This window comes from Uloborus diversus, chromosome 3 (genome assembly GCF_026930045.1).
Source record: "Uloborus diversus isolate 005 chromosome 3, Udiv.v.3.1, whole genome shotgun sequence".
NCBI classification, from domain to species: domain Eukaryota; kingdom Metazoa; phylum Arthropoda; class Arachnida; order Araneae; family Uloboridae; genus Uloborus; species Uloborus diversus.
The window spans coordinates 108,941,807-108,968,660 of NC_072733.1; the positions used below are offsets into that span (position 1 = coordinate 108,941,807).

The following is a 26,854-nucleotide window of genomic DNA, read 5'->3' on the forward strand; positions in this document are numbered from 1 at the left end:
TATAAATAACCTTTCTGAAGTAAGTTTTAAGAACAATTGTAAGCCTTTATTTACGCGATTGGTAACGATTTCATTATTGGCACACAATAGTAGAAAGCTTAATCATTTAAAATTCTTATCTACTGTCAATTCTTATGAGTTAACAAACAAAACACTTGTAATTGATTTTAGTAAGGAATTTTCAATTTTCTCTCATGATTCTGCTTTTACGACTAGCAAAACTCAGTAGTTGTGATTATCTTTCTTTTTGCTTGTTTTCTCATTTCTTGTAAAAAATATTTGAATTTAAGATGCGCGCTTTTCCCCGCGAGATTCATCTTAAAATGAGTTGAGGTAATCGAGGTCGCGATTATTTTATTTTTTTAATTTAATATAAGTATTTGTACTACTAACTACTGTAACATATTTCACATAAAATATAAGTGTCAAGTCCACCCTTTATGGTTTTACAACAGGATACGTTACACAACACAACAATACTTCATTTAAGTTTCAATTGCATCAATTATTTCCTTTCAAGAGAAAAACAAAACTGCCATCCTCCCAAAAAGCGCAGCTATTGCATCACTGGTTGCATCCAATGAGATCAGCGATCGCACAGTGCATCAGCAAAAATCGTAACGCCAGCGAAACAGCGATAATCTTACAAATCTAGTCTTCCACTCTACCCCTTCTCCCGCCAAGCGAGCTCAAGTTCCCACTATTGTAGCTTCTCTCCAGGATACTATATAGAGCTCAATGGGGTCAGGGGAGGAGCATTGTTAGCAAAACTTCTATTACGGGAGGGGGGTAGCCGTTCCAGTTCTCTAAAGGGGATTTACCCTTGTCAAAAAAGTGGGTTGCTCGGAGTGGTCAAGCGACCTAATTGGAAACTTGTTTCTCCGTCTCCTAGCTCTAATTTTAGTCACTCACATCGTCGCTTCTTTTGCTGTTGTTCGTGCGTTTCTTGCTTATCTTTTTTTCACCGAGTTACTTTGAAATGGCTCCTAAACGACTGAGAAGCTATACTGCAGCCTTCAAGTAAGAAGTAGTTTCGAAGGCAGAATCAATAGGAAATCGTCCTGCGGCCAGAGAATTTGGAATCGATGAGAGATGCGTTCGCCGTTGGAGGATAGTAAAGTCCACTATCGAAGCAATGCCGAAGGCAAAACCTGCTAGACGGGGACGAGCAGCTCACTGGCCGGAGTTGGAGCGAGACCTCAAAAAGTGGAACTTGGAGCAGCGTTCAAAAGGACTCTCCGTTTCAACTGTTCGGGGTACGAATTAAGGTCCGGAACATCGCTGCGAACATGAGCATCGCCAATTTCAAAGGCAATGCGAATTGGTGCTTCAGCTTCATGAAGAGAAACAAATTGTCTGTCAGGTTCCGGACAACTGTGGGGCAAAGCCTTCCAGCCGATTGGGAGGAAAAGAAGCAGAAGTTTCTGGCCTACGTCGAAAGGCTGAAGATTGCAAAGAACTTCCAGCCATCACAACTTGTGAACATGGATGAAGTCCCCTTGACATTCGACTGCCCGCCGACAAGAACAGTAACTTCTGCTGGGGAAAGGAGCGTCCCCATTACGACCACAGGAAACAAAAAGACTTCGTTTACCTGTGTTTTAGCATGTATGGCCAGCGGGGAGAAGTTAATGTTGGCATGAAATATTATTTTATTTTTATTCTCGGTCCACAGCCGATAATTTAAAGAAAATATTTTAAAGTTACTTGTTACCTACTTAGAGCCCAGTCTGGTAAAAGTAGAATTCAACTAGTTGGTGCTAAACTTCAATCGACAATTCCCCCACGCCATAATTAATGGCGACTGTTTACTAAAACCATTGAAGATTGCATGTCTCGATGTGTCGATTCAGAAAAAGTTGAGTTGTCACCTGAGTGATTCGAATTAATTCCACTTGTTGACCGCACGTGCTATGGAGAGGAGTACGAATATTCGCGGCAGTGGAATAAACAAATGAGTGATGGTGGAAGTAGAAGTTAGTGTGGTGACGTCATCGAGGCATGCAATCTCATTGGCTGATGAAACATATATATTGAGGCGAGTGGCAGCACTCTCTCTCTCTTCACTTTTCAACGATCCCCAGTTTTGTTTTGATCGTGAAGCCTAGTTCGGCTCACGTGTGGGGGGGGGGGGGTTCCCCGCGATGCTAGCGGGGGTTTTTTAGTCGTGTGTGAATGGTGATGAATATTCACCTTGCTTTTCAAGTATTGAAATTTTCCAAGTCCTGGAATTAGAATGAGTCCAGGTGAAGAAACACTTGTGTCGTGTCTGGCCAATTGATATTGCCGAGGAAGTGAGTTCCTAAAATTCTACCTGAGATGTTCGCCGAATCTCCGAACTGTCTAACGTTGCCTTCCTGCTAAGGGCGTTCCTGAAGTGTGTTCCGGAAGACTTTCTGTGCTCCTGGCTGTAAATCCTTCGGACTGGCCACTGACTTCATCGACTGATTGGTGACATTTTTCTTTTACTTATTGGAACCACTTTTGTTGTGATATTTTGGGGGTGTTCTTTATGGGGATATTGTATTATAGTTCTAGTCATATTTAATAAATGTATTTTTCTGAAACATGTTTTTTGCTTGTCTCCAACTTGACATTACACGGCCAGTTAATGTTGGCTTAGTTTAAATCTCTTAAACTTTGGATTTTTAAACTTAACTTTAATTATGCCAACAGTTAAAACCTATGCTTATCTTTAAGCGAAAAACGCTCCCCAAGGACACCTTCCCATCGACCCTCGTTATACGCTGCAACGAGAAAGGCTGGATGAATGCCAGTCCAACATCAGAGCCTCTGATGTTGGACTGGCTCAACGAAGTTTGGCGCAAGAGAAAAGGCTCTTTCTTCCAGCCGAGTGGCATGCTAATTTTCGACTCCATGGCGGCGCACAAGACCGACGCTGTGAAGGAGGGCGCTCGGACATGTTTGACTTCCCTAGCCGTCATCCCGGGTGGGCTGACAAAGCAATTGCAGCCGTTGGATTTGGCTCCCAATCATGCCTTCAAGTGCCACATGCGGCAACAATGGGAGTCATGGATGGCAAACGGTCTTCACGACTATATGAAGGGCGGCAACCTCTGGAAAGTGTCGTTCGGAGAAGTGGCCAAGTGGGTGGATGCAGCTTGGAATGCTGTGAAGCCTAGCACCATCATTTCCGGCTTCGCGCAGGCAGGAATAATTCCCCCTGTCCCGGATGTAGCGGAGGAAGATGGCGATTCCGACGATGGAGAAAACAGTCCGGAGTTAGATGAAGGCTTCTTGGGGCTGTTTGCGTCGGACAGCGAGGAGAGTGAATTCGACGGATTCTGAATCGCCGATCCGTTGTGGATGCGACCCACTTATCAAAGCGTGCCTATAAGTGGATGCGACCCACTGATCAAAGCGTGCCTATAAAAGTGGCGCCGACCACTTAAAAAAACGTGGAACGCTATGAGGAGAAGGGCCTGCGTCCCGCGCTCTGGATAACCAACCAATGTCTCCTCCCCAGGTATTTAGATTATATTAATAGTAAAAATTTCTATTGTTAGGTTACTTAAAAATATTTCTTTTATTTACATTTCATTCCAGCCTTTTTTTACTACTAACTGTGCTTTTAAGTTGTTTAATGGCGGGAGCGGCGCTTATAACGGGTGCGGCGCTTACATTAAATTATTTTTTTGGGGTAAAAAATATTACGATGCGGCGCATACACCGGGTGCGGCGCTTATTCCCGAAAATACGGTAGTTAAACTGTGAAATAAAAGAGAGTTTTACACTTTAGCGGACACGATCAGTTATTCCATGAAATAACTAGGTATTCTATAAAATAACGGATTTCGTACTTTAACGGTAACATACATACTTACCCATTGCCAAACATAACAATTGAAACCTATAATAGCCCAGTAGTCCTTCGATCTGCCTCAACAGCAGAAAATCCAGTAACCCCCCCCTTTCCCTCCCGCAAAAAAAAAGAAATCTGCCATTTATCCTCTTATGCCTAAACTAAATACATTCTCTCATTAAAAGTCTGGCAGATCCAAAATTATCCACAAACAAAGCTGCTACCATGTGAATTTGAGTAGTCTTGTCATAAGATGAGTAGTTATTGGGTTACAATAAAGCATTTTGCAAAAATACAATTTTATTGCCTGAAAAATAGATGTACCAGAAACTTTTTTACTATGACATAAATTCTGGTTTTGTAAACTAATGATTAAAATTTTATTTCATGTTTTCTTAATTATAAATTATGGTGCTACTTTGAGAACTTTTAATATTAAACCCTGGAAATTCGAGAGAGATTATTATTAGAACTGGTAAACTTGAGGTTAAAGCTGTTTGGGTGTGGGAATGGATATGCTTAGTAAGAAGTTAATCTAAAGTAGATCATTGATGTATCTTTAACATAATGACACAAAATAATAATTTTTAATACACAACCGTCTTTCATAATATATGTACCTCAACGCCCAACTAGCGCAACTTGCATTACCACTACTTTGCAGCAGAGTATAAAATAGTTTGTCTGGTGCATACAAAGATCTCTTACTCTAGCTTTTATTACTCTGGTGAATAGTTATAAAGGAAATTTCTTTATAGAATTAGGCACTTATGGCTCAATGCAAAGTAAGATTCTACATACTAGGCTGTAATTACATAAATGTTACAATTTTTGAACTTACCATAAGTCCAAATGTGGAATTTTTAAACCGTCATTTTTTTCTTCTGAAGCTTTCAGAAAATTTCTGTAAATAATTTTTAAGTACATAATTTTGTGAAATTATCACAAAATTATGTTTTTTAATTTAATAGGCAGAAACTTACATGACTGAAATTTATTTGTTGTGTGATTAGTGTTATCGTTTGCTTACTGTCATCAAAATATTTAAGCCCCGATGCGATCTTACAACAAAGTGGAAAATTTTATGATGTGCTTTTATATCATTTACAGACCTACCAGATTTTATGCATTTTGTCCCTGCTTTGTCTTAATTACTTTAAACATATATAATTTGATGCTACGTAATATCTTACACATTTTAAGTTATTTCTTCCTCAATTTCATACATAATCTTGTGTATTTAACAAAGTAGAAGTTGGCAGATCTGCATTTTGGTTATGCATTAATGTTGATGATTTTTGTTAATGTTTATGAAAGGATGTTGGGGCAAAACTTAATCACTATCTTTCCTAGTTCACTGTAGAAAATTCTATGATTTATAAATTACCAAGTATACATTAGCCAAATGAATGGAATTAAAAGATACTGTTTCATGTTCCTATTTCAAATAAAAAATATTTCATTTTTATTCTAGATTGAAGAATTGCAAAACAAATTAAAAGTAATGGATGAAAATAAGGTAGCTAAGGCAGATACTGATGACATCACAAAGCATTTAAAGCTTGCTGAGCAGCAATTATATACATGTGAAAGGAAAAATGCTACTCTTGAGCACAAAAGTAAGTTTTCTACCTTAGGTTGATTCTATTGGGTTTTTTGGCTCAAGAGCCTTAATTGGCATTACTGCGCTTTTTACTTTAGGAAGAAGTACTAATGTCTTATAATTTTTATTAACTATCTTGAATCTCTTCAGTTCAGGAGCTTGAATGCCATAATCAAAGGTTAAAGGCTGGCATACTCCCTGTGAATGCTGTACCACCACCACCGCCTCCACCACCACCTCCACCACCATCTTTCAATCCAATCAAGTGTGTATCTTTTCCCATATTTATCCTAGTTACAAATACATTTTTGATTTGAATTTAGTTTGAATAAATGGTATTTATATACAGATCTCTCATAACGTTTATTAATGCTGGCAAAAAGTCATCACGTCAATCTCCTAAACGTGAAGGTAATTCCTATGACCAAGTTTTTTCACTAATTATTATTTTTAGCCTTTATTTATTATTCATTTCTTTATTTGTAGCTGTTGCAGCAACAAACCATCACCAAAAAGCGATGACTGAAATGATTGATAACATTAAAAGAGGAAACTTTCGTTTAAAACCTACACCTAAGGTATTGATGTTTTAAAATCAATATTAATAAAATTGGTGCCGGAAAGTGCATGATATAGCATACTCTTCATTCAAAGTCATAACAGAGTAATTTTTTGCTTTTAAAATGCTGGCTCTTTTGGTTTAACTATTTGTAATCACTAATCAAGGGCAGATCCAGCTTCTAGTTTTGGAGGGGATCATAATTGAATCGACATGTTTGAAAAGGGAGTAAGTCCAAAAATCAAATTTTTGTGAAATTAAAAAAAAAACTGTATAAGTTTCGTAAATTTCATTCAATTTCTTCCGGCTTTGTTCATGGGTTTGAGAGCTCGGTTAAGTGTAATGTAGTATCGTGAAAAAAAATATTGGAACTATTTAGCATTTTAATAGATCTGGTAGAAGTTGTTGGATTTGTTTCCTTCTTAAAACTTATAACATTTATCGGGGTAAAAATAGCAAACAACTTTTGAAATTAGTAAGAAATTATTACTTTATTTTATTGAAAATTACAAAAGTGAAAAAGTTAAATTATGGGAAGTAAAAATTAAATTATAAGGAAAAAAAAACAAAACCAATCATCCAGGTGATCTTCATCCTGGTGAGATGTAGTAGGCCAAGTGACCATGATGTCGTAAAATGGTTTCTTTTTGCTTGGAATGTAACAAAGAAGTTTTTTCAGATCATCCAATATTTTAGAATTTATTGCAAATTTAGCATTGTAAGCTGGATCAGTGGAGAATTTCATATCAATTCTTGTTTTTTTTTGCAAAAGGATACTTCTTTTGACAAGGCCATCAATGAACTCACAAGTAGTTACGTGTCCTGCAGTTGAAGATTCATATATTAAATGTCTGTATTTCGAAATTGCAAATGTCTCAGTTTTATCAATATTACGAACACCTGTTTTCCGTTGTGGGAAACCACAAACTTCAGACACATCATCAAAATCTCACAATGACATTTTTGTAGTAAATAAGTTAATAATAAATAATTATCTAATCATACTTTGATGGAAATAACAATATAGACTTTGACACACTGAAAAAACAAACGTTTTGTAAACCAAAAACGAATGATCAGATAATAAACATTTAAAATACTTTTCTGATTTGGTTAACTTGGAGTAACTACTCGTGCTGCAACCTAGCGGACCAATTAATTATCAGTTCTAAAAAGGATATAAATCCGAATTTGTTTCCTTCTTACACCTGACGCTAAATTCAATGCTCTATAACTATCTCCTCGGGAATGTTTTTTATATATTTCTTACCATCCACATGTAGATTAAAGCTGGGAGATATTTTAGATTGCAAAAAAAGATTTTTGACATTTTTGGTCTTTATTCCCTTCTTAAACCTGCCGATTCAATTGGAAGTAATGAGTCAATCAGTATACTCTATTTTTAATATGAGGGTAATTTTGAAGCAAAAATAAGGGGTTTGGAATAAATTTTCACAGCATAAGTCCCAAAATGTAACTTTAGTCTGTCTTTGGTCGCTCAAAAAGAAAGGTCGTGACCCCTTTCTAGCTCTGCACTTTATTATATGCTGGTGAAACTCATTCCTTCTTCTTATCTCTCTGTTCTGAATCAGATCAGATCCATGAGGTTGTTCGCCTTAATCAACTTCAAGACAGGAGTAGGTCTCTTCAGTAGATCCTCACTTACCAAACCAACACAAAAAATCAGATGTTGTGCAGTGGCCTCTTCAGTATGACATTTGGTGCAAATTGGGAAAGTCCTATTACCATGGGAAAATCTGAGGGTTTTTAGATGATCTGTGCTCAGGCGAGTCAAAGCAGTTTGATCTCTCCTGTCACCCTCAAATCCAAGGGAAGCACCAGGACCCTCTCAAAAATACCATGGATGCTCAGGAGGACATCTCCAAGAGCTGTTTATAGTAGCCTTACATCTGGAGTAGAGTACAAGGTACGTCAGAGAATCCCCATTATTCTGAGTCATAGTAGAGCCCTCTTTCGCCATTCCATCCGCAATATTGTTATATCTCAAATTCACATGAGATGGAATCCATTGTAAATGGAGGTCACAAGATCCGGGCAGACTCTTGAGTTTTTTAACAATTCTTATTCCCTTTTGATCTGCAATGAATCTCCAATTTTGCAAGTATTGGATTGAACTGCGGCTGTCTGATATCATCCATGTCTCTCTAAGGAAATGTTGCTCAGCAATATAATCCAGAGCCATGTCAATGCCGATCAATTCAGAGCAGAACACAGAGCAGTAATCAGTATTTCTATGTTTAAGAGATATTTCTTCATCTCCTGACTTAACAACTCCACTTCCAGTGTTCCCTTCAGTTCTGCTGCTGTCTGTGTAAATCAGAACAGCCTCAGTAGAAATATTATTAATCACTTCTAAAAAAACCTGTCTTAAGTATTCAGGATGTTGAGTTGTCTTATTGGTGCGGTTAAATAACTCTGTATGAAAATAAACCCCAGGCATCTGGTCCAATGGGGATTCGATGGGCTTTAAAGAATTGAATTCCACAGTTTAATACATTTAACTTCTCCGCACTGCTGAGAGGACTATTCCTTTTCAATCTTAGGTTATTTAGCCATCCACATACAAAGTTTGCAGTACAATGCTGATCATGGTAACTCATGAGCTTGCTGAAGTATTTTGTAAGGTTAGGGATACTTCTTAACCACAACGGCTGCAAATCAGCCGCATAGAGGACAATATCAGTTGGGGTGCTTTTTCACAGACCTGTAATTAAATGTGCCGCACTCAGCTGTACCCTTTCTGGTTTTTTAAGATTTGTATCTGATGCGACATGACATATTTGATATCCATATTCAAGAATAGGTCTAATTAGGGCGATATAAGTTGTTTTCAATGTTCTGGCGTCAGCGCCCCAATCCCAACCGGAGATGAACTTTAGAATTATTGAGTCTCTTTCTAGCTTTAGTTACAATCAAATCAATGTGCTTGTTACACGTTATTTCGGGGTCAAGTGCGAAACCCAGATATTTGGGATTTCTCTCATATTGCAAGAGATGACCATTTTGGACAATATTTATACAAATGCTTGTTAGTTGTGAAGAAACCAGTGACAGATTTAATAGGATTGAAACATAATTTATGTTCTGTAGCAAAAAGCTGAATTCTCTGGAGTGAGCTATTTAGACTGGACTACAGCATGTTAATGTCAGGTCCACTGCTCCAAAGTATAATGTCATCGGCAAATAAACCTATCTTACAGTCACTAGTAATTACAGATTCTATTCCAGAGATAAATAGACTAGATAATGGAGAACTCAATACAGAGCCCTGAGGTATGCCCTGTTTTGAGCGGAAAGTGCCAGAAATAGTTCCGTTGTGATTGACATTAAATACTCTATTTCTGAGAAAATCGTAAATCCACAAGAGGGCCTTCCCATCAATAGAAAAGTTTTCGTATATCTTAGTTATCAGTCCTTTTTTCCATACTCTGTCAAAAGTTTTCGTCAAATCAAGTAGAGTCGCAATGGTATGTTTGGTCAGATACTCGTTGTGAGCATCCTTGAAATGTTGAGTAAAATATAGTATCTGGTCTTCGGTACTATGTCCCTTTCGAAATCCATATTGCTCTGTTGGTAGTAGATTGGTGATTTCGATATGATAAGTAATGCGATTTAGTACAAGTTTCTCGAGTTTTGCAAATGAAGCTTGTCAAGGCAACTGGTCTGTAGCTGTTGAGAGATTCAGCAGGTTTATTACTTTTTCGAATAGGGATCACGGTGACTCTCTTCCAGTCTTTTGGTATTCTACCGGTATTCCATGATTTATTATATATGTTAAGTAACTGTTCTCTACCATAGGAACCAATGTTCGTGATCATCAGTTCATGCAATCCATCAGGCCCAGGAGTACGCTTAGGATCAATCTGCTTTAAGGCAATATCAAGTTCTTCCAATTTGAATGGTTCCCCGAACAACGGATTCGTAGATTCAACATTACGACAACGATGAGCCGGTTTTCTAGCCCTAATGGCTACATTTCTGTCTTTTCTCGTGAATGCAAGTTCACTCTCTCGACTATAAAAATCACCAAGTATATAAGCTGATTCCTAGTCATTTAATGTTAAATTGAAGTCATTAGTAAAAACACAATTAAATTTCTCAATTTGAGGTTGTTCTCTGTTGAAAGCTCTTGCCAGTTTTCATAATTTTGTGTCTGAAGCTCTGGCATCAATGTCTTCACAAATATCAGCCCATTTCTTCCTTTTGTGTTGGGCATAGGTGCGCTTAATTTCAGCGTTCACTCTATTAAGATCATTTCTAATCAAGGGCGTAAATAAGGGAGGGGTTGAGGGGGCCCAGGCCCCCTCCAAAATGTGGAAAAAAACTTAAATAAGGGTTGTTATTTTTCTTTTCGTTGCTCACAAATAATTTCCAAACTTTTAGCTACAAAAATGAATAAATAAATATGATAGTGATAATAATTATAATGCGTTAGAGCAGAGATTTCCAAACTGGGTGCCGCAGGTAGGAGGTGAGTGTTGCCTCCAAGTGTCCATGGTAACAATAATACGTATGTATATAAAACTAGACTAGGATGCCGTGAGGAAATTCTAATTCTTCAAAGGGTGCCGTGAATCGCTAAAGTTTGGGAACCATGCTTTAGATGACACCAGGATATAGTGTTCAGAAGGGGTTAGAGGATCCGTACCCCGTTCTTACCCCGTTCTCCAGAAAAGAACGGGTCTTGGGAAAGCGAAGTTATTTCAACAAAAAGAAAAGCAAATAATGTTGGGGGGGGAAAATCTCAATTCTTTCAAAAAGAAATATTTAAATTAAAAAAAAATTAACAGATTCAGCTAATTGCTTAGCAATTTAAGTTCCTCTCTCTTTCTCCTCCCCCCCCCCCCTGTTTTTTTCTTTTCAAAATGATTCCCTCCTTAACTCTCGTTCCCTAAAAGAAATTCAAAATAAGTTTCAGTTGTTCGGTTGGAGTAATAATGGAAATTGATGTCCCAAAAACACATTCATTTAGGCCTTTTTCGGGAATCAATTTCAAAACATTTCTGGAGGAGGGTCCCCGAACCAACATCTTTTCACTGAGGTTACTATGAAAAATAGTCTGCAATTGTGCCTTTAAGATTTCAATTTTGAAAAGTTTCAGAGGAAGATCTCTAAAACCGCTTCTTACCACTAAACGTCAATAAAGATGACCTGAAATTGCATTGTACCATTCAGAGAAGGAGTCTCGAACTCCTTCTTACTTCCATAAATTGCATAATGTTGGGAAAATCTGAATTGCTTTTAAAAAGAACCTTAAAATAAAAATTTTCAAAAGTGATGACTATTGATCCCGTCCAATACTTCCTATTCTCCCCCCCCCCCATCCCCTATTTTTTCTCCTTTTTCCTGGGCGGTCTAAGATAAAGTCTTCAAAACACTTCGAAGTCCCCTCCACCCACTAAAACCATTAAAGAGCTTCTCCAACCTCGTTTTCAGGACTACAATGTCGAAAGTTTTCCAGGGGACAGCTACCAAAAGCCTTGCCTTCTGAAAACATCAAAAATTGTTTAAGATTGCCTTTATGGAACTTCAATTTTGAAAAATGGCCGAAGCCCTAACGTCACCAAATATGGTCCACAGACGCGCTTTTAAGACTTCAATTACGAAAAAATTTCGGACGAGGGTCCAACTACTCCCGTATGAAATCTGACAAGGAAAAAACTACAATTTTGGAAAATTTAAGGTGGAGAGTGTTTAAAATTCCTCCACATAGTATTACTGAAAATCTGTTTAAAATTTCGTTTTTTAGGACTTTAGTTTCAAAATAGCTTTTGGAGACTCTCCCAGAACCACCCAACCCATAAGATCATCGAAATTAGTCTGAAACTGCATTTTTAGAACTTCAATTTCGAAACATTGGGCGGAGGGGTGAGGAATTTCGCTCTATTTTTAAAAAAAAATCAGTAGGGGGCAATTTCAAAAAGTCTCATTCTTTTCATTACACTAACGTCAACAAATCCAGCCTATAATGGCGTTTTTAAGATTTCAATTTATAAAAACTTCCGCAGAAGCCCCCGAGTTTTTCCTCACCTTAGTATCACCAGAGACTGTCTAAAATTGTTCTTAGGACTAGAATTTCAAAAATTCGCCCCCCCTCCGAAATAAAAACATATATACGCCACTGGTTTTAATAGATCCATTATCATTTTCAAACAGTTCCCTGGTCAGTCGGTCTCTTTTCTCAACTAGGGGTTGAAGTATAGTTGCTATAATAGCGTAATAAGGTTGTTATATAATCTTTAATATTACCTCGCGGAATAACCACTTTAGCTGCTTTTAGTACAGTCGAACCTGTCTATCTCGAATGTCGAGAGTTCAGAAAAAAAATTCGAGAAAGACAGGTTTCGAGATATGGAGGTTTTGATTTTTGTATTTTAATCTAGCGACTATAAGTTGTTCAAGCAATGCGTACACTGTCAGTGAACTGAATAGAAATATAATATACTGAAAATAAATTAAATAAACACATTAATTAAATGAACAATTCATTATGATTTAATGCAATACCATGTACATACCACAATGAAAAAAAGCTGTTAATAAAGTTTGATGATTGACAGTTTTCGTTTCATCTACAATCTTTTTAATTTTGCAATGGCTGTAAAACCTTCCTCACTAATACCGTCCTGTGATTCAAGAAAGTTTCTAAGAGTTTCAATTGCTTTTTCAGCATCTTTTTTATTGACTTTGGGAATTTCTGTCTGTTCTGTTTCATCATCGTTGTCTTTGGAATTGACCTGAACTTCTTTAATGATCTCTTCGTCCGTAAAGACACCACAAGTAGCCACAGAATCATCCACGTTTACAAAATCTTCAAATGAAACATCTACTTCCATGCTTCTTTTAATTTCCATCCAATCTGAATCTTGAAGCTCAATGTCAAAATCTTCAATTTCTTGCACTTCCTCTTGCCTGGGTATTTTTTCTCCGAATCCAGCTTTAATAAAACTGTTCTTGATCATTTCAGCGGTGACATTTCTCCAAGCGTAATCTATCATTCTCATCGCATCTACGACGTGGATTTTTTGAACGGTGTTTCCTTCGTCAATGCCCCTCAATAACTTTTTCACAAGTTCTTTCCTGTAACTCGCTTTAAAACTTCGTATTACCCCTTGGTCAAGGGGTTGCAGTTTTGAAGTGGTGTTTGCCGGCAGAAACTCAACACTAACATTCTTTAGAGGTGGCAGTTTTGTATGTGCAGCACAATTGTCAATAAAAAGTAAAATCTTTCTTTTTTTTAAGCCCATCGACCTGTCAATCCCTTTCAACCATTCGCCGAAAATATTGCTAGTCATCCAAGCTTTCTGATTTGATTTGTACGCTATCGGGAAAGATTTTATTTTAGAAAAACATCTGGGATTAGCAGAGCGCCCAATCATCAAAGGTGGAAGTTTCTCACTTCCATCTTGATTAGCAGCTAAAAGAACAGTTACTCTTAATTTGCTCTGTTTTCCTCCTCTGCATTCTTCACCTTTAAAAACGGCTGTTTTGTTTGGCAAGCATTGATAAAAAAAAGTCCTGTTTCGTCAGCATTATAAACGCCAATAGGATCAAAATTTTTCAGAAGTGAAGGGAGCTCATCGGTTATCCATTTGTCGCAAATGCTTTGTGGTACTGCTGCGCTTTTGCCACAAAGCTTTCGAAAAACAATGCCGTGTCTACATTTAAAACTCTCCAGCCAACCATTGCTGCAGCATCAATCCGCTGACAGGAATTTCTTCTTCACGACGCTGTTTAAACTACAAAGTCAAACATTCGTCTAAATTAGTAAAAGTACATTTTCTTACTTTTTTAACATTTTTATTGTCCGTCTCCAACGAAGTTTTGTTCTTTATTGTGTATAGAGTGCTTGGCGGGATATTAAATTTCTTAGCAACGTCAACTTTTTTCATCAGAGGGTTTTGATCCAGAAAGTCCAAAATTTTTCTTTTCTCTTCTATAGGAAGAACATTCAATTTTCTTTTCACAGACGCCATATTTGGCTAAAAACACTCAGGAATAACGCAGCAGTGTGAAAATCTCAGAAGAGCAACAAGAAAAAAAACACACCGAACACAATTTCACATTCAAGAACTCTGGTCTTCTTACACGAACAGGCACGAGGTACAGCAATTTCAAGGAAAATGATAACGAAGAATTCTTTTGATTCTTCCTTCTTGCCCCCTACTGTTTCCCTTACCCTGTTTTCCTGTGCAGGAGAAATAATAGCACCACGTGTCCAGTTTGTCAACTTGAAGAGACACGTTTCATCTCTCCCAACCCTCGTAGTATTGTGGGCCAGTCAGTGTTTACATCTTGCATTCACTGTCTGTCCCCTCCCCCTCTCCCCAACCCCCGAGGCTGGGTATTATCCCCCATTATATCTTATTTTAGGGCTCATCTCCTGCATTTTTATGTTCTTTAAACCATGAAAAGAAAACAAGGTTGCACTTCAAATTTCCGTAGCAGCGAAATCTGAGCTTCGAGAAATAGAGGTTTTATGTACTAAGTATTCGAGAAAAGCAGGGAAAAAATCATGAGAAATTAATTGAGAGTGCTGGGAAATTAAAAAAATTCGAGATATGCAGTTTTTCGAGATACGCAGGTTTCGACATAGACAGGTTCGACTGTATAATCTCTCGAAGACAAGACCAATGTTGGTTTAAATCATTGGAAAAAGTCGTTTGCTCAATAGTTTCAGATATAAAAGTACGATAAGTGTCCCAGTTAGCTTTTTTGAAATTCCAAAATTTTCTTTTAATATCACTCGTTCGTGAAAATGATTTGTATTCAATTAGTATAGGCATGGGATCGCTCCCTATGTTTTTCAAAATCCTCCATTTGCATTTAGGAAATAACTCAGGACTGACAATAGTCACATCTAAGGCCTCGCTAGTAAAGTAGCTAAAAGAGGAATGAGTAGGAGACTTGTCCTTTAAAAACAAGTAAGCATTATCATCAACCATATTCAATAATTCATATCCATTCTCATTATTAGTAGTGCAACCCCATGAGGTATGTTTGGCATTTAGATCTCCCAGCAGTATAGACTTCACATCAGGGTCAAGTGGAAGGCCGTCACACAGGCCTCTTCCATTAGGTGGCATGTAAGCATTGCAGATGTTTATAGTCTCACCATTCCAGTTTATTGAAATACCCTGTACTTCAAGGTCATTGTCGTTTTGAGATTGTTCCAGTACAAATTCTGTGTAATTTACGTATTAAGAAAGCAAGACCTCCTCCTCTATTGTTTCGATCTTTACGAAATATATGAAAGCCCTTTATTTTTAGTTGAAAGATGGGTCTAAGTTTAGTTTCTTGTAGTGCAATTACTTGTACTTTATGTAAATCAGCCAATTCTAAGATTTGATCCAGTTTCACTCTTGTAGCACAGGTACTAAGTCCGTTGATATTACATTGTATTATTATCAGAGGTTTGACACGGTTAGCTCTAGTCGGAGACTAGCAAATTTGTCGAACTGGGTCCTCTTCCTAAACCCAGAGCACGTCCCTTGTTAACTCGCGCGACGGAGGATGCGATATCTGAAGTAGGCGAACTTATCATGGTCAAGGAGTATTTGTGCATCTTCTGAATGTACAAAGTACCTGGAGCACCAAAAGGTAGAAGTCTGACTTTGCTCCTGTGCCTGCAGACCTTAGCTGAGCATAATGGAACTGCCTTCACGTCTTGGGTGACCCTACCAGGAGAAAACTCTCCTGACATACTTTGCCCAGTCCGCCCAGGTAGTACACCCCCTTGCCATGTTGAGGCGGCCTGCGGTACTTGAGGGGGGAACTTGTTCCTTATTCACTCTTCTAAAAAGTTAGTTTTTTCTAGTGGAAATTAATTTAATTCTTATTTGTTATCATTCACCATAAAGCTTGTAGTAGTGTTTTGCTTTCTTTTTCAGGCAGCTCCTGTGTCTTGTGCTCATGAGGTTGAAGATTCTGCTGTTGGGGAAATGCAGAGAATACTGGTATGATTGATTTATGTAATTTATTTCGGAAATTTTTATGTTCAAAACTATTTATTCCTGAACATTTCTTAACTGCATTTTAAGTTGTTACTAAACAAAGGACTATTTTAAGAATCATGATGAATACGTCATTCACTTCTGTCAGTAACTGCATGTATATTATTAGTTTTTAGGTTGGCTAAAAATTTCTTAGTTTTTATCAGTCATGTTAGCGATTGTATAAGGTTGTAAAAAAGTGGTAGCAATATATTCTTTCTGATTGACAGTAATTAATCAATTAGCAGAAAACAGTTACAGATTATTGGTGAAATAAATATCCCCCCCTCCCTTTATTTTAATTCAACGTTTTTATTTGCTATTTCTAATCTGTCAGAAAATAAGTCTTAAAATGATACACTAATGTTGGTGGTTAATGTTTCAATTTTTACTTCTCCTTTTTTTATACCATTGCCCTATCCTATATACCCTGATTTTAATGTGAATTGTATGTTGGGTTTTCACTTTTTGTCAGAAGCCTATTCCAATAATTGGATCACACAGTAAGTAATACAGAGGAGTAATACAGTAATTATTACTGTATTACTTACATGCATGGTTTATGGTGAATATCTGGAAGTAAAATGTTTTAATTTCTAATTAAATAACTGTTACATTTTATTGTTCATAAAAATAGGCAATCCGTCTTGTGTAGATTAAAAACCAAAAATGTGTTTAAATTTTTATTTTATTTTATGACTGACTTCAACATTTAGTAAAATCCTACCTTTACACAGAAATGATTGTTAGCTAAAACAAGATTCATAATTTCAATCTAATAATAAAGTTGTGCAACTTTATAAATTTACTTTTCTGGATTGTGTTGACAACCAAAATACCACTTAATACCTGATTAATTTTTTTACTGTTTTCAGAATGCTGTAAAAAGCAAAAATGATGCTGCTAGCCCTTCTGATTTGGAAAAAAGGGATAAAATCCTTAGCGGTGCTAAAGAATTACATTCCAAAAGGCAACGATTATTTTCAGACCCACACTTAGATGAAGAATTGCAAGTAATTTTTCGTAAAAAGAGCTTGGTCAGCCTACTGTCTATTGGTAAGCCATGATTTCAATTTGGTTGTGATTGAGTATTTGACGAACTATTTATTTTGGAACCAATGTGTTAAGTCAGGAATTCATAAATTTTTCCGACTTGAAGCACTCTTTAAAGCAGTGGTTCCCAACCCATGGGCCGCGGCCCACTTGTGGGCCACAAACAGCATGTTACTGGGTCATGGACACTGGTCGAGTAAGATATTATACATTATACTATCACCTTTTTTGCTCATATTATGAATTTAATGAGTTTCAGTGGTGGTATTTAATTATATTCTATAGTTTAGTTTACGTATTCACTAAGCCGAATTTTGGATAACTCGAATTTTTTTCGCATTCCCTGCAATTTCAACTTATTGAAGTTTCACAGTAATTTAAAATGAAAAAGAGTTAATATGAGGACAATTGAATCGATTATCACAAAAAGGGTGGCATAGGTCCCATTTTTTGAAAAATTGAGTTAGCTGTGGTTTCACCATATTTTCATTGTAGATATATCGACTAGTGTAAATAGGAAGTGAATTCTTGTACAGCAAAGCACTTTATTCAGGGGCCACAATTTTCGTTTAGTGCAAGAAAGGCATAAGTCCTGGACATATTCCCTTTCTGTTCTCAATGCGAATGAAGAAATAGTGAGAATTTAGAAATAGTAGAAAATTAAGTAGTCGGTTGTGCCATCATGGCTCAGATTTTGTCCATCATTATTTTTACAAATTTATATCTGCGACAAAAGCTGAAATTAGTGGTTTTTTTTTTAATTTTATTGAATTAAAAACAAATAAATGAAAAAAAGTTTTGTAGAAAATAAATAAGGAAAATGAAAATTTTAAAAAAAATAAGAGAAAAAATACAGAAAAGGGAAAAAGTGTTGAGAAAAATGGGGATGGGGAATTGCACTGTTTAACTTAGGGGGGCACCCCTGACTACACTACACCTTTTTTCTGTCTAGGTAAGATCCTTTTACATTGTGTTTATTTTTCTTCGACTCTTAGTGACCGTTACTGTAATTTCAGATGCCGGAAGTCCGAAAAATCCTTAAACTGCTTTAAGTTGGATTATTTGGAAAATGCTATTCTCTAAATGGGTCATTTCACTTCAAATCGCCTAATGTCATGTGCCGTCATGTCTCCTATTTTGTCCATTATTTTTTTACAAATAGATATCTATAAAAAAAATCTCAAATTAGTTTTCTTAGATTTTTTTTTTAATTACACTTTGGAGAATTTTTTGAAAAGTTTGATTTTGGATAACTTTTTGGACTCGCTTTTTGGTATGAATTTAGAAAAATCTCTCTAATTTCTTTTATTTTTCAATCAATTAAACTGAATTCAGTATCAATTCAGTATAAACAACAGAAAGTATTCTGTGAATAGTGGTGTACCACTCCTTAGCTAAAGTCAGTTTTTATGCTTTTTCAGTGGGAGTTTTAACAAGTCATATCTCCAGAGTACCAACTAATATCTGCATCAAATTTTTGTTGTAGTATACTTAAATAATAAATATTACAATGTATAAAAAATTAGAAGGGTGTTTTTTGTTATAAAATTTAAAAAAAAAATAGTTTTCCAGAAAATTAAATTTAAATACAAGTTTTCTATAACTTTAAAGCCCTTTTGAGATTAAAAAAGGCCAAAAACTTTTCAGAACATTAGTACCAGAGTGACAAAAAATTAAAATTGACTTGCGTTTTATATTTAATCATTAAAAAATTGTTAACTTTCGAAAAGAATTGTGCAAAAACCTCAGTTTCAGACTTGACGAAAAAAAGAAAAAACTTTTGATTTAAAATATACTAAATATTAAGAATAATGATAAAAATAACAGTTTAAAAAAGTTTCTAATGAACTTATTATGTTTTTATTTTTATTTATTTTTTTTAACATTAAAAAACCAAAAAAAAAAGAAAACTTGGAAAAATTTCAAAACATGAACTTGTTTGAATTACGTAACACCTGACCGATCATTCACTCTTACATTCTACTCATACAGCCGAACTTTAGATTTCTCTGAAAAAGATTATTTCTGCTGATTGAGGAATATTTGAAAGTATCTTTGAAACTTATTTAAAACTTGAAAGAAAGTTCATTTTCTCATCTTTTGATATAAAGGAAATGTTTTCCATATGCCATCTTTTTAAACAGCTCAAACAAAAAGTATTGAAGGAAACTTTAAGTTGTTCTGCAGTGAAGAAAAAAAGTAACATAACTTTCAATTGAATTAAGGAGCAGAACAAATTTTTAAAATAAATGCAGTCTGCATAAGCATGCCTTTCATGTTTCACTTTACATTTTATAATCGACAAAAGGTTAGTCAATTAACTTTCAAAGCGCAAGAAAGATTTACAATGTGTGTTCAACAAACTGTGTTGTTTGTATTATTAAAATAATAAAAACAATTACTTGTACTAGTAAGTAGTTGTACTATAGTTGTAGATACAAAGTTATGGACTTCTTACCTAAAAGATTTTTTTTTTTTAATTTTTCCTCAAAGTAGTCAAAATATATGGATTTTCCAGACAGTGAGTGTGAACCAGATCATTTATGTAACCACAAAGCCATTGCAAAACTAAATGAAATCTCTGAACATATGATTTCACCAATGTAGTTTAAAAAACAACCTGGTTTTGTGCATGGTACTAGTACAAGAGGTTCTTTACATTTCTTTCATAATGCAAGCAATACAGTTCGTAGGTCATAGTACAGATCCTTCTTCTAATACTTTAAAAGTGGATGAAAACATAGCTTTCGTCAATCATAAAACATTAAATGGAAAGCATGCTTATGCCGACTGCATTTATTCTCAAAATTTACTCTATATCTTAATTCAATTAAAAATTAACATAAATTTAGTGCAGGACTCAAAAGTTTCCTTCAATTCCTTCTGTTTGCACTGATGTAGGGATGGGTCTCTTGATGGAACATATTTCCTTTCTATCCAAAGAGGAAAAAAGCAGGATTTCAGTCAATTATAAAATGTTTCAAAGATATTTTAAAATATGCTTCAATCAGCAAAAATAATCTTCCTCGGAGAAATGTGGAGGTGGACTATATTAGTAATGTGAGAGTGGAGGATCCTTGTCAGGTGTTACGCAATCCAAACAAGTTCTTGTTATGAAAAATTTTCAACAATTCTTTTTTTTTATCTTTTAATAAATCCCAAATAGCCTTATTTAATTCCAAAATAAGGCTATTTGAAATGTGCTTTAAACTATTCTTCTTATTATTATTATTAATATTTAGTATATTTTCTATCAAAAGGTTTTTTTTTTCTTGTGAAGTCTGAAACGTAGGTTTTTGCACAATTCTTTTCCAAAGTGAACAGTTTTTTAACTATTTACAATTGATACAAATCAATTTTTCTTTGACTTTCCAGTATAACTGTTAGGAATAATTTTGGGCTTTTTTTAAGCTCAAAAGGGCATTAAAGATATAGAAAACTTGTATTTTAAGTAAATTTTCTGAAAAACAACTTTTTTTATTTCAAAAAAAAAAACTTTTACAATGCAAGAGGATGGTTTAAATGTGCTACAAAAAAAAATTGATGTAGGTATTCGTTGGTACTCCGGAGTTATGACTTGTTAAACCTCCCAATTGAAAAAGCATAAAAACAGACTTCAGCTTGGGATCCACTTATGCACTTTTTTTATTTCTTTGTTTCGTCACTTTTTTTTTTTTATTTCTTTCTTCCTTTTGCTTTTCCATTTTATGTTTGTCTTCAAAACAAGGTTAGAATTTTTTGTATAAAGTGTTCTTTCTCATTTGGTCTGGCTCAAAGCACTTTCATTTCTGCTGACTTTTTTTCAGTCAATGAGTAGCTTGAATTTAACCTTCACTGTTGATATAATTGCTCTTTTCTGAAATCAGTATTAGTCTTGTATTACTTAGCTAGTAATAAGTGAGTAATGCTGTGAAAAAAATTTAGGAAAATCTTGGCAATTGTTTTATACATTTTGGTTAAAAATATTTTTGACATTTATTTTCAGATGATTCCATTTCTACTCAAGCTGACTGTGATAAAATGAAAGATTCAGATGAATCTCTTAATAGCCTTACTAGTGAAAAAACTACAGAAAAGGATGAAAATCAAGGCTTCGCTACTAGATCAGTGTTTGTCTCAAATGCTTGTCATATGATCTCGGATGTGAAAGAAAATATAAGAAAAAGTTTTTGATCTTGCAAAACTTTGTTTAATGGCACAATAGTGATATCTGTAAGTTTTTTAATTTGCAATACATCAGTAAAGTTATACTATTTATTATGAAAAACCTAATGTAAAAACTTTGCATTTATAAATTTCTCTTATTTTATTGTTTTTTTCCTATTTTGACTCACACAGCAGTTCGTGTTGCCAAATATATTCAACTGAGAGTAATGTATAATTTCATTTTAAATCTTTTGTATACTATTTTCATTGAAATGTAGTGTAATAGCATGAATTTTGCATGAAAATTCAGCTTTTTCTGAATTTTTGCACTGAGTTGCCAAAAATGTGATGTCCTTAAGCTCACCTGTCTTAGATTTGAATGCCTTAAAGATTAATCTAGATTCATCTTCATGAGTTAAGGGGAAATATCCTATGGTGAAAAATTATAAAATTATAATAACATGAAAAGAGGCCTTTACTGTAATTTTTTTTTTTTTTTGGTAGATACTGGTAGGAGAAAATTAGAAATCAAACTTATCAAATTTATACTTGGTTGCCTCAAATTTCAAAGTGAATAGTTTTATGTGCATACAACTTTTTTTAATGTATGAAAACTAGACAAAAATATAGAAATGGAACAAATGTGCTGTTATTAAAAGCTTTACAGCTTCTTTGAATCATTTTGAAATTTTCACAATTTGTAGAAAATAAATCTCTGATAATTTTATCATAATTCGCAATATTAACATTATTTCATGTGTTTTAATTTAACTTTAGATTTAAACTAACTTATTTTGAAAATATTTGTTCATAAATTAGGTCTGTTGAATGTCAAACATTAAGTAATTACTTTCCAAAAAAATTATGTTTCTACAGCATTCAAGCAGGGAAAACTATATAAAATCATATATGAGGCAGTGAGAAGCAAAGGGATGTAAGTGGACTTTTTGAAGTTTCGAGTAAAATGTGTTTTTAATTCAGATTATGGGTCAGCTTTAATTGATTTTTTTTCTAAATAATGCTGTGTAGCAGCACCCACGAGAGCTACTAGTACCATCTCTTGCCCTTAATGCAAAAGAGGGGCTATTAATTTTCTAAATAATGCTGTATAGCAGCACCCACGAGAGCTACTAGTACCATCTCTTGCCCTTAATCAGAGGAGAGGTTCTCCTATAATTTGTACTGATTATCTCCAAATTTTTGGTTTTGGCACTTACATACCTTTACTTCTCACTGTCTTATATTCAAATTGTGTAATGTTTTGGTTGAAAAATCAATTTGGTTGGAAAAAACCTTGTAAATATGTCTTAATTCATGTCATTTACAAAAAATTGGTAAACAATAGAAATATTAAGGGTACTCGGATTAAAAGTATTCTGTGTTATGTACCAAAAGTTTGTTGAGAATATGTAATCATTTATCAACTCTCCCTGATTCATTATGATAAGGAAGATTTCATTCTTGTAGACAACTTTTTCTCAGTTTTAACAAAGAGGATACCTTCAAAAATGTATGATGCACTATATTATAATGTAATTGCAGTTTTTAAAATATTCAATGACAAAATTAAATTTTTATATTGTTAAAGTATCATCTCATGTAATTTATTTTCATGCAATTTATTTCTTGTCATTGTAACAGATTTCCCATTAATATTAAGGTAAATGATTAATTGTACAATGTGTTGATGTGGGAAAAATTCAGGGTATTTTTGTTAATTTTGGAGATTTCTATAGTATTTACTGCAAAAAAAAAAACCCTGAATATATAATTTATATGGTTTTGGAGTTAAGGCATTTACTAGTCTTGACAGTTATACTTTTAAGTGATATTTTGATTGTAGTCTTGATTCAAACTTTACAAGATGAGCTAAACAATTTTGTAAGTAGAAAAACGAGAGTGTTGTACTCATTGTTTGTGACAGCAGCATTTCCCAACCTCTTATGACCTAAGTGATAAAAATTTTACTGATGAGGGCTTTTTCTTTGCAAAACCCAATTCTAGGCCTTTAATAAAAAAAACAGCAGCTGCATAAGTTAATTGCAAGTTTTAATATTTAAATATAAAAGTGCTGAGAGTTGCTGAGAAAATCCCATAAAATGAGGAAAAGTGATCAGATCAGCAAATCAATGTAAAAAATAGTGTGTAAAAGTTATTTTGAAAAAGAGGAAGTATGTAATAAAAGCCAGTAAACAATTTTGGATGAATCAAAGTTATGTATCAGACTAGTACTGGTCTGCTGGACCAGAGGCTGAGAATTTGTAATCTATGATATCCAGCTTATTGATTTAATCAGGAGTATTAATGAGGAAAGAATACAGTTTCTTAATGAACTTAGTAAGCTGAAATAAGAGTGTGGATGTATCTATATTTTATGGTGTAGACAGATATTAAGCTACAAGAATCCAATCAATGGGCTTTTTTCACTAGTCATTTTTGTGAAAACATCATTACTACCGTTTTTATGAATATTCCTTTTTAAGGGCCTGTCAGATGACATGATTTTGACCAACATTTTCCACAGCAAGTTCATCTTTTCCAGCATAATTTATGCAAAAGAGTAGGGATGCACCGATTAATCGGCCACTTGGCTGATTACATATAATCGGCCGAATTTTGCCGAATAATGGGGAGGGGGGATATTTCTAAAAAATTGATTTTTTGAAGCATACTTTTAACGAAAAATTATGATAAATACATTTAAGAGCAATAAAGGTAATTTTTGCAAACATTATTTTATAACTGCAGTAGGAAAGTGTACAGAGTAAAAACAAATAGTTTAGAAAGTGCATAAAACTGAATGAAATATTAATGAATAATTCTCACAGCTGAAACTCACACATTGCTACAAAGAATAACTAAATTACAGGACATTTAATTTCGAATGCGAAAATTTATTCCCAACCCCCTACACTTTTTATATCACCTACCTTGCAGCTACTTCTTATTTGTATGTTATTAATGTTATTTACATTAATCTTTTGAGGGACAGAAATGTAACAGAAATAAACAAATGTGTATATGATCCTACTGGAACTTCCCCTTAACTCCCCCCCCCTAACTCTTTTGTTTTATTTCTTAAAGAAAATCAGGATCATTTCCTAAAGCTTACGATGATACCCAAACCCCTGCTTTTGCTGACACAACTTATTTTTTTCAGTTATTTTGTTCCTCATAACTATACATATGATTACATCATATAACTTACTCTTTAAGTTATTAATTTTTGATTAAAAAAAATATTTTTAAAAATATTATTTCTTATAAAATAAATATGTACATACTTTACTTTTTTATACATATTTTTTACAAACTAATAGTTGGAAGTAATATTATTTTTTAAGTAACTAATTTTCCTTTGAATAAATATGTACAATGTTGCATCATGTTTCATGTGTTAATACTTTTCCCTTTAGAATAGTGCTTTCAGATAACCTTTATATTTTTTTTATTATTAATGAATAAAAACTTGAATTAAATGGCTACTAATAACTTAAAGATAAATTTTAATTAAAAATGCTCCTAAATTTGCCTACTGACCACAGGCTGTCCCTAATGTTTTTAAATTTTCCTGTCTAGTTTACATTATGTGATTTTATTAACATTAATATGAAAATTGGCTGAAAAATTACATGAAATTTTGCAATTTATTTATGGAAAATTAGGAAAGAGGAGAAAAAGTCTCTCAAAAATAAACTTAACTATTTCTGAAGTCAAAAAAGAAAAAAAAAGTGATGGATGAATTGCTAGCATTAAAAATAATCCTTATGATCATTAATCGACCAGAGCAGATTAATCTGTAATCGGCCAATTTGCTATTTGGTGCATCCCTACAAAAGAGTTAACAGCGATATTGCCGGGAATTGATTAAAATTTTTCATGTAGTTTCAACTTTAAAAGTTAAAGGAAAGAATATCAGATTACTTGGCATATATGGATTTTTTTTTTTTTTTTTTTTTTTTTGAATTTCGTTTTGTATTCATCCATAGCTAGTTTAAGTAGTATAGGTCATATTTATAGAAGGAAAATGTTTGCTTTCTACAGGTTTTTCTTGACTGCACAGTCATAAAAATAATTTGCTCAGTTATTTCTTTGCCTCCATTGCAATTCAAGCAAAAGTGAAGTATTTTTATGAAACTGGTTTTGCAAGGGCAGAAAACCAAAAACCTGTAAAAAATTGATACAGGAATCTGGTTTTGTTGATGGGTGCCACATTGTGAGTTTCAGACAATGGCTAAGTAGAAAGTTGTGCAATATTTGTCGAGTGAAATGTTGTGTTAATTTATGTCGTCTGATTTGGCCTCTTTAATGTGTGATACCTTTTTGTGTGTAGAAAAACTTTATACATTCTTTGAGTGGATATTAAACATCACATTTTCCTTTTTTTATGCTCATTTGCGTATGGGTATACAAAAATTATTCATTGTTGCCTTGGAAATGTTCAAATCTAATGATATTTTATTTTTCTGGCATTGTAAATGTAGTTTTAAACGTTGATGGATAGAAATTTTTAATCAAACAAAATTGTTGTATTTTTCTGAATTTTATAAATATTTTTATCAGTTCCATATTTCCAAGAGCTTTTGAGGGAGAAGCAGTTGAAGTTTTGTTAATTTTATTGAGTGGTCAGTCTTTATACCTTTTTATTCAGTGAGCTTTTATTCAAATGTTTTTGTGAGCATATTTTATTATGCAATAAATGCTCAGAATCTCATTGTTCCTAAGTGCAAATGTTTTAAAATGTTATGTATGGTGCACATTTACTTGTTATATTGATTGAACAGTATTAGGATTTTACTGAAAGAGCATTTATGTTCGCAGTTGTATTATGCATTAAAACTTTATTTTTAATCTGCATTTTCTGTGAAGAAACTTCTCGAATCTCCTATTTTGTACGGCTGTAATGCTTATTGAATGAAGTACAGAATGTCAAACTCTTTTGAGTTTTTAGTTTTGCAATAAAAATGTATCTATTTAAAGAGGAGAAATAAACATGTTTAAAAAATAAAACTTATATTTCATTATTTTTAAAATTTCTAATGACATTTTAAAAATTTAGTCTGCTGTTGAAAATTTAATTGGTTACTTTGAAAGCATGTTTTACTCAAAACTAAGCCCTTAAAATTTTTATGCGTTGCTTTAATAGAGCAAATTTCTACAATGGAAAAGATATTTTCTGGCGCATTGCCTTTTACATGATGCTTAAGCAAATCATAATTTTGATCCCAAATAATTTTACTCTTCCTGTTACGCATTAACTGTATAACAGGATTGTTATATAGTATGGAATGTTACAGATTATCTAAGTTTTTCATGTAAATAACGCTTAACTTTCATTGCTAACCTTATATATCGTCGCCTCAGAGCAACAGTAGGATATCTCGGTGTTTTTTCTGGGATTAGTTGTCTTAGTGTTGTTCTGAGGCGATGAAATGATGTTTCAAACAATGAATTCAAATCCCCCTCGACTAGATACCTGGCGGTTTTGGAGGAGCACTAGTTAGTTTTCAGTTAACCTTTTCCGTACCAGGAACGCTACATACTTGCTAAAAAAAACCCTCATGTTTTCCATTAGTTTAACATTGGTTAAATGGTTCTTAATTGTTATTTGATTTTCTATTTTCATATAATTTCACAATTTAGCTAAAAAAGATCAT

At 34.1% G+C, this 26,854-nt stretch overlaps 1 protein-coding gene across 1 annotated transcript in view; it reads left to right on the forward strand.

The window, feature by feature from the left end:
- The window catches only part of LOC129218887 (shootin-1-like), a 140,643-nt gene that overhangs the window by 70,273 nt on the left and 43,516 nt on the right, over positions 1–26,854 (forward strand). The window contains exons 9-15 of the mRNA XM_054853208.1: positions 5,298–5,442; positions 5,577–5,691; positions 5,776–5,831; positions 5,913–6,004; positions 15,897–15,962; positions 16,874–17,054; positions 21,037–21,160. Of these exons, the coding sequence (XP_054709183.1) occupies positions 5,298–5,442; positions 5,577–5,691; positions 5,776–5,831; positions 5,913–6,004; positions 15,897–15,962; positions 16,874–17,054; positions 21,037–21,160 (779 nt within the window). The remainder of the gene's footprint in view (positions 1–5,297; positions 5,443–5,576; positions 5,692–5,775; positions 5,832–5,912; positions 6,005–15,896; positions 15,963–16,873; positions 17,055–21,036; positions 21,161–26,854) is intronic.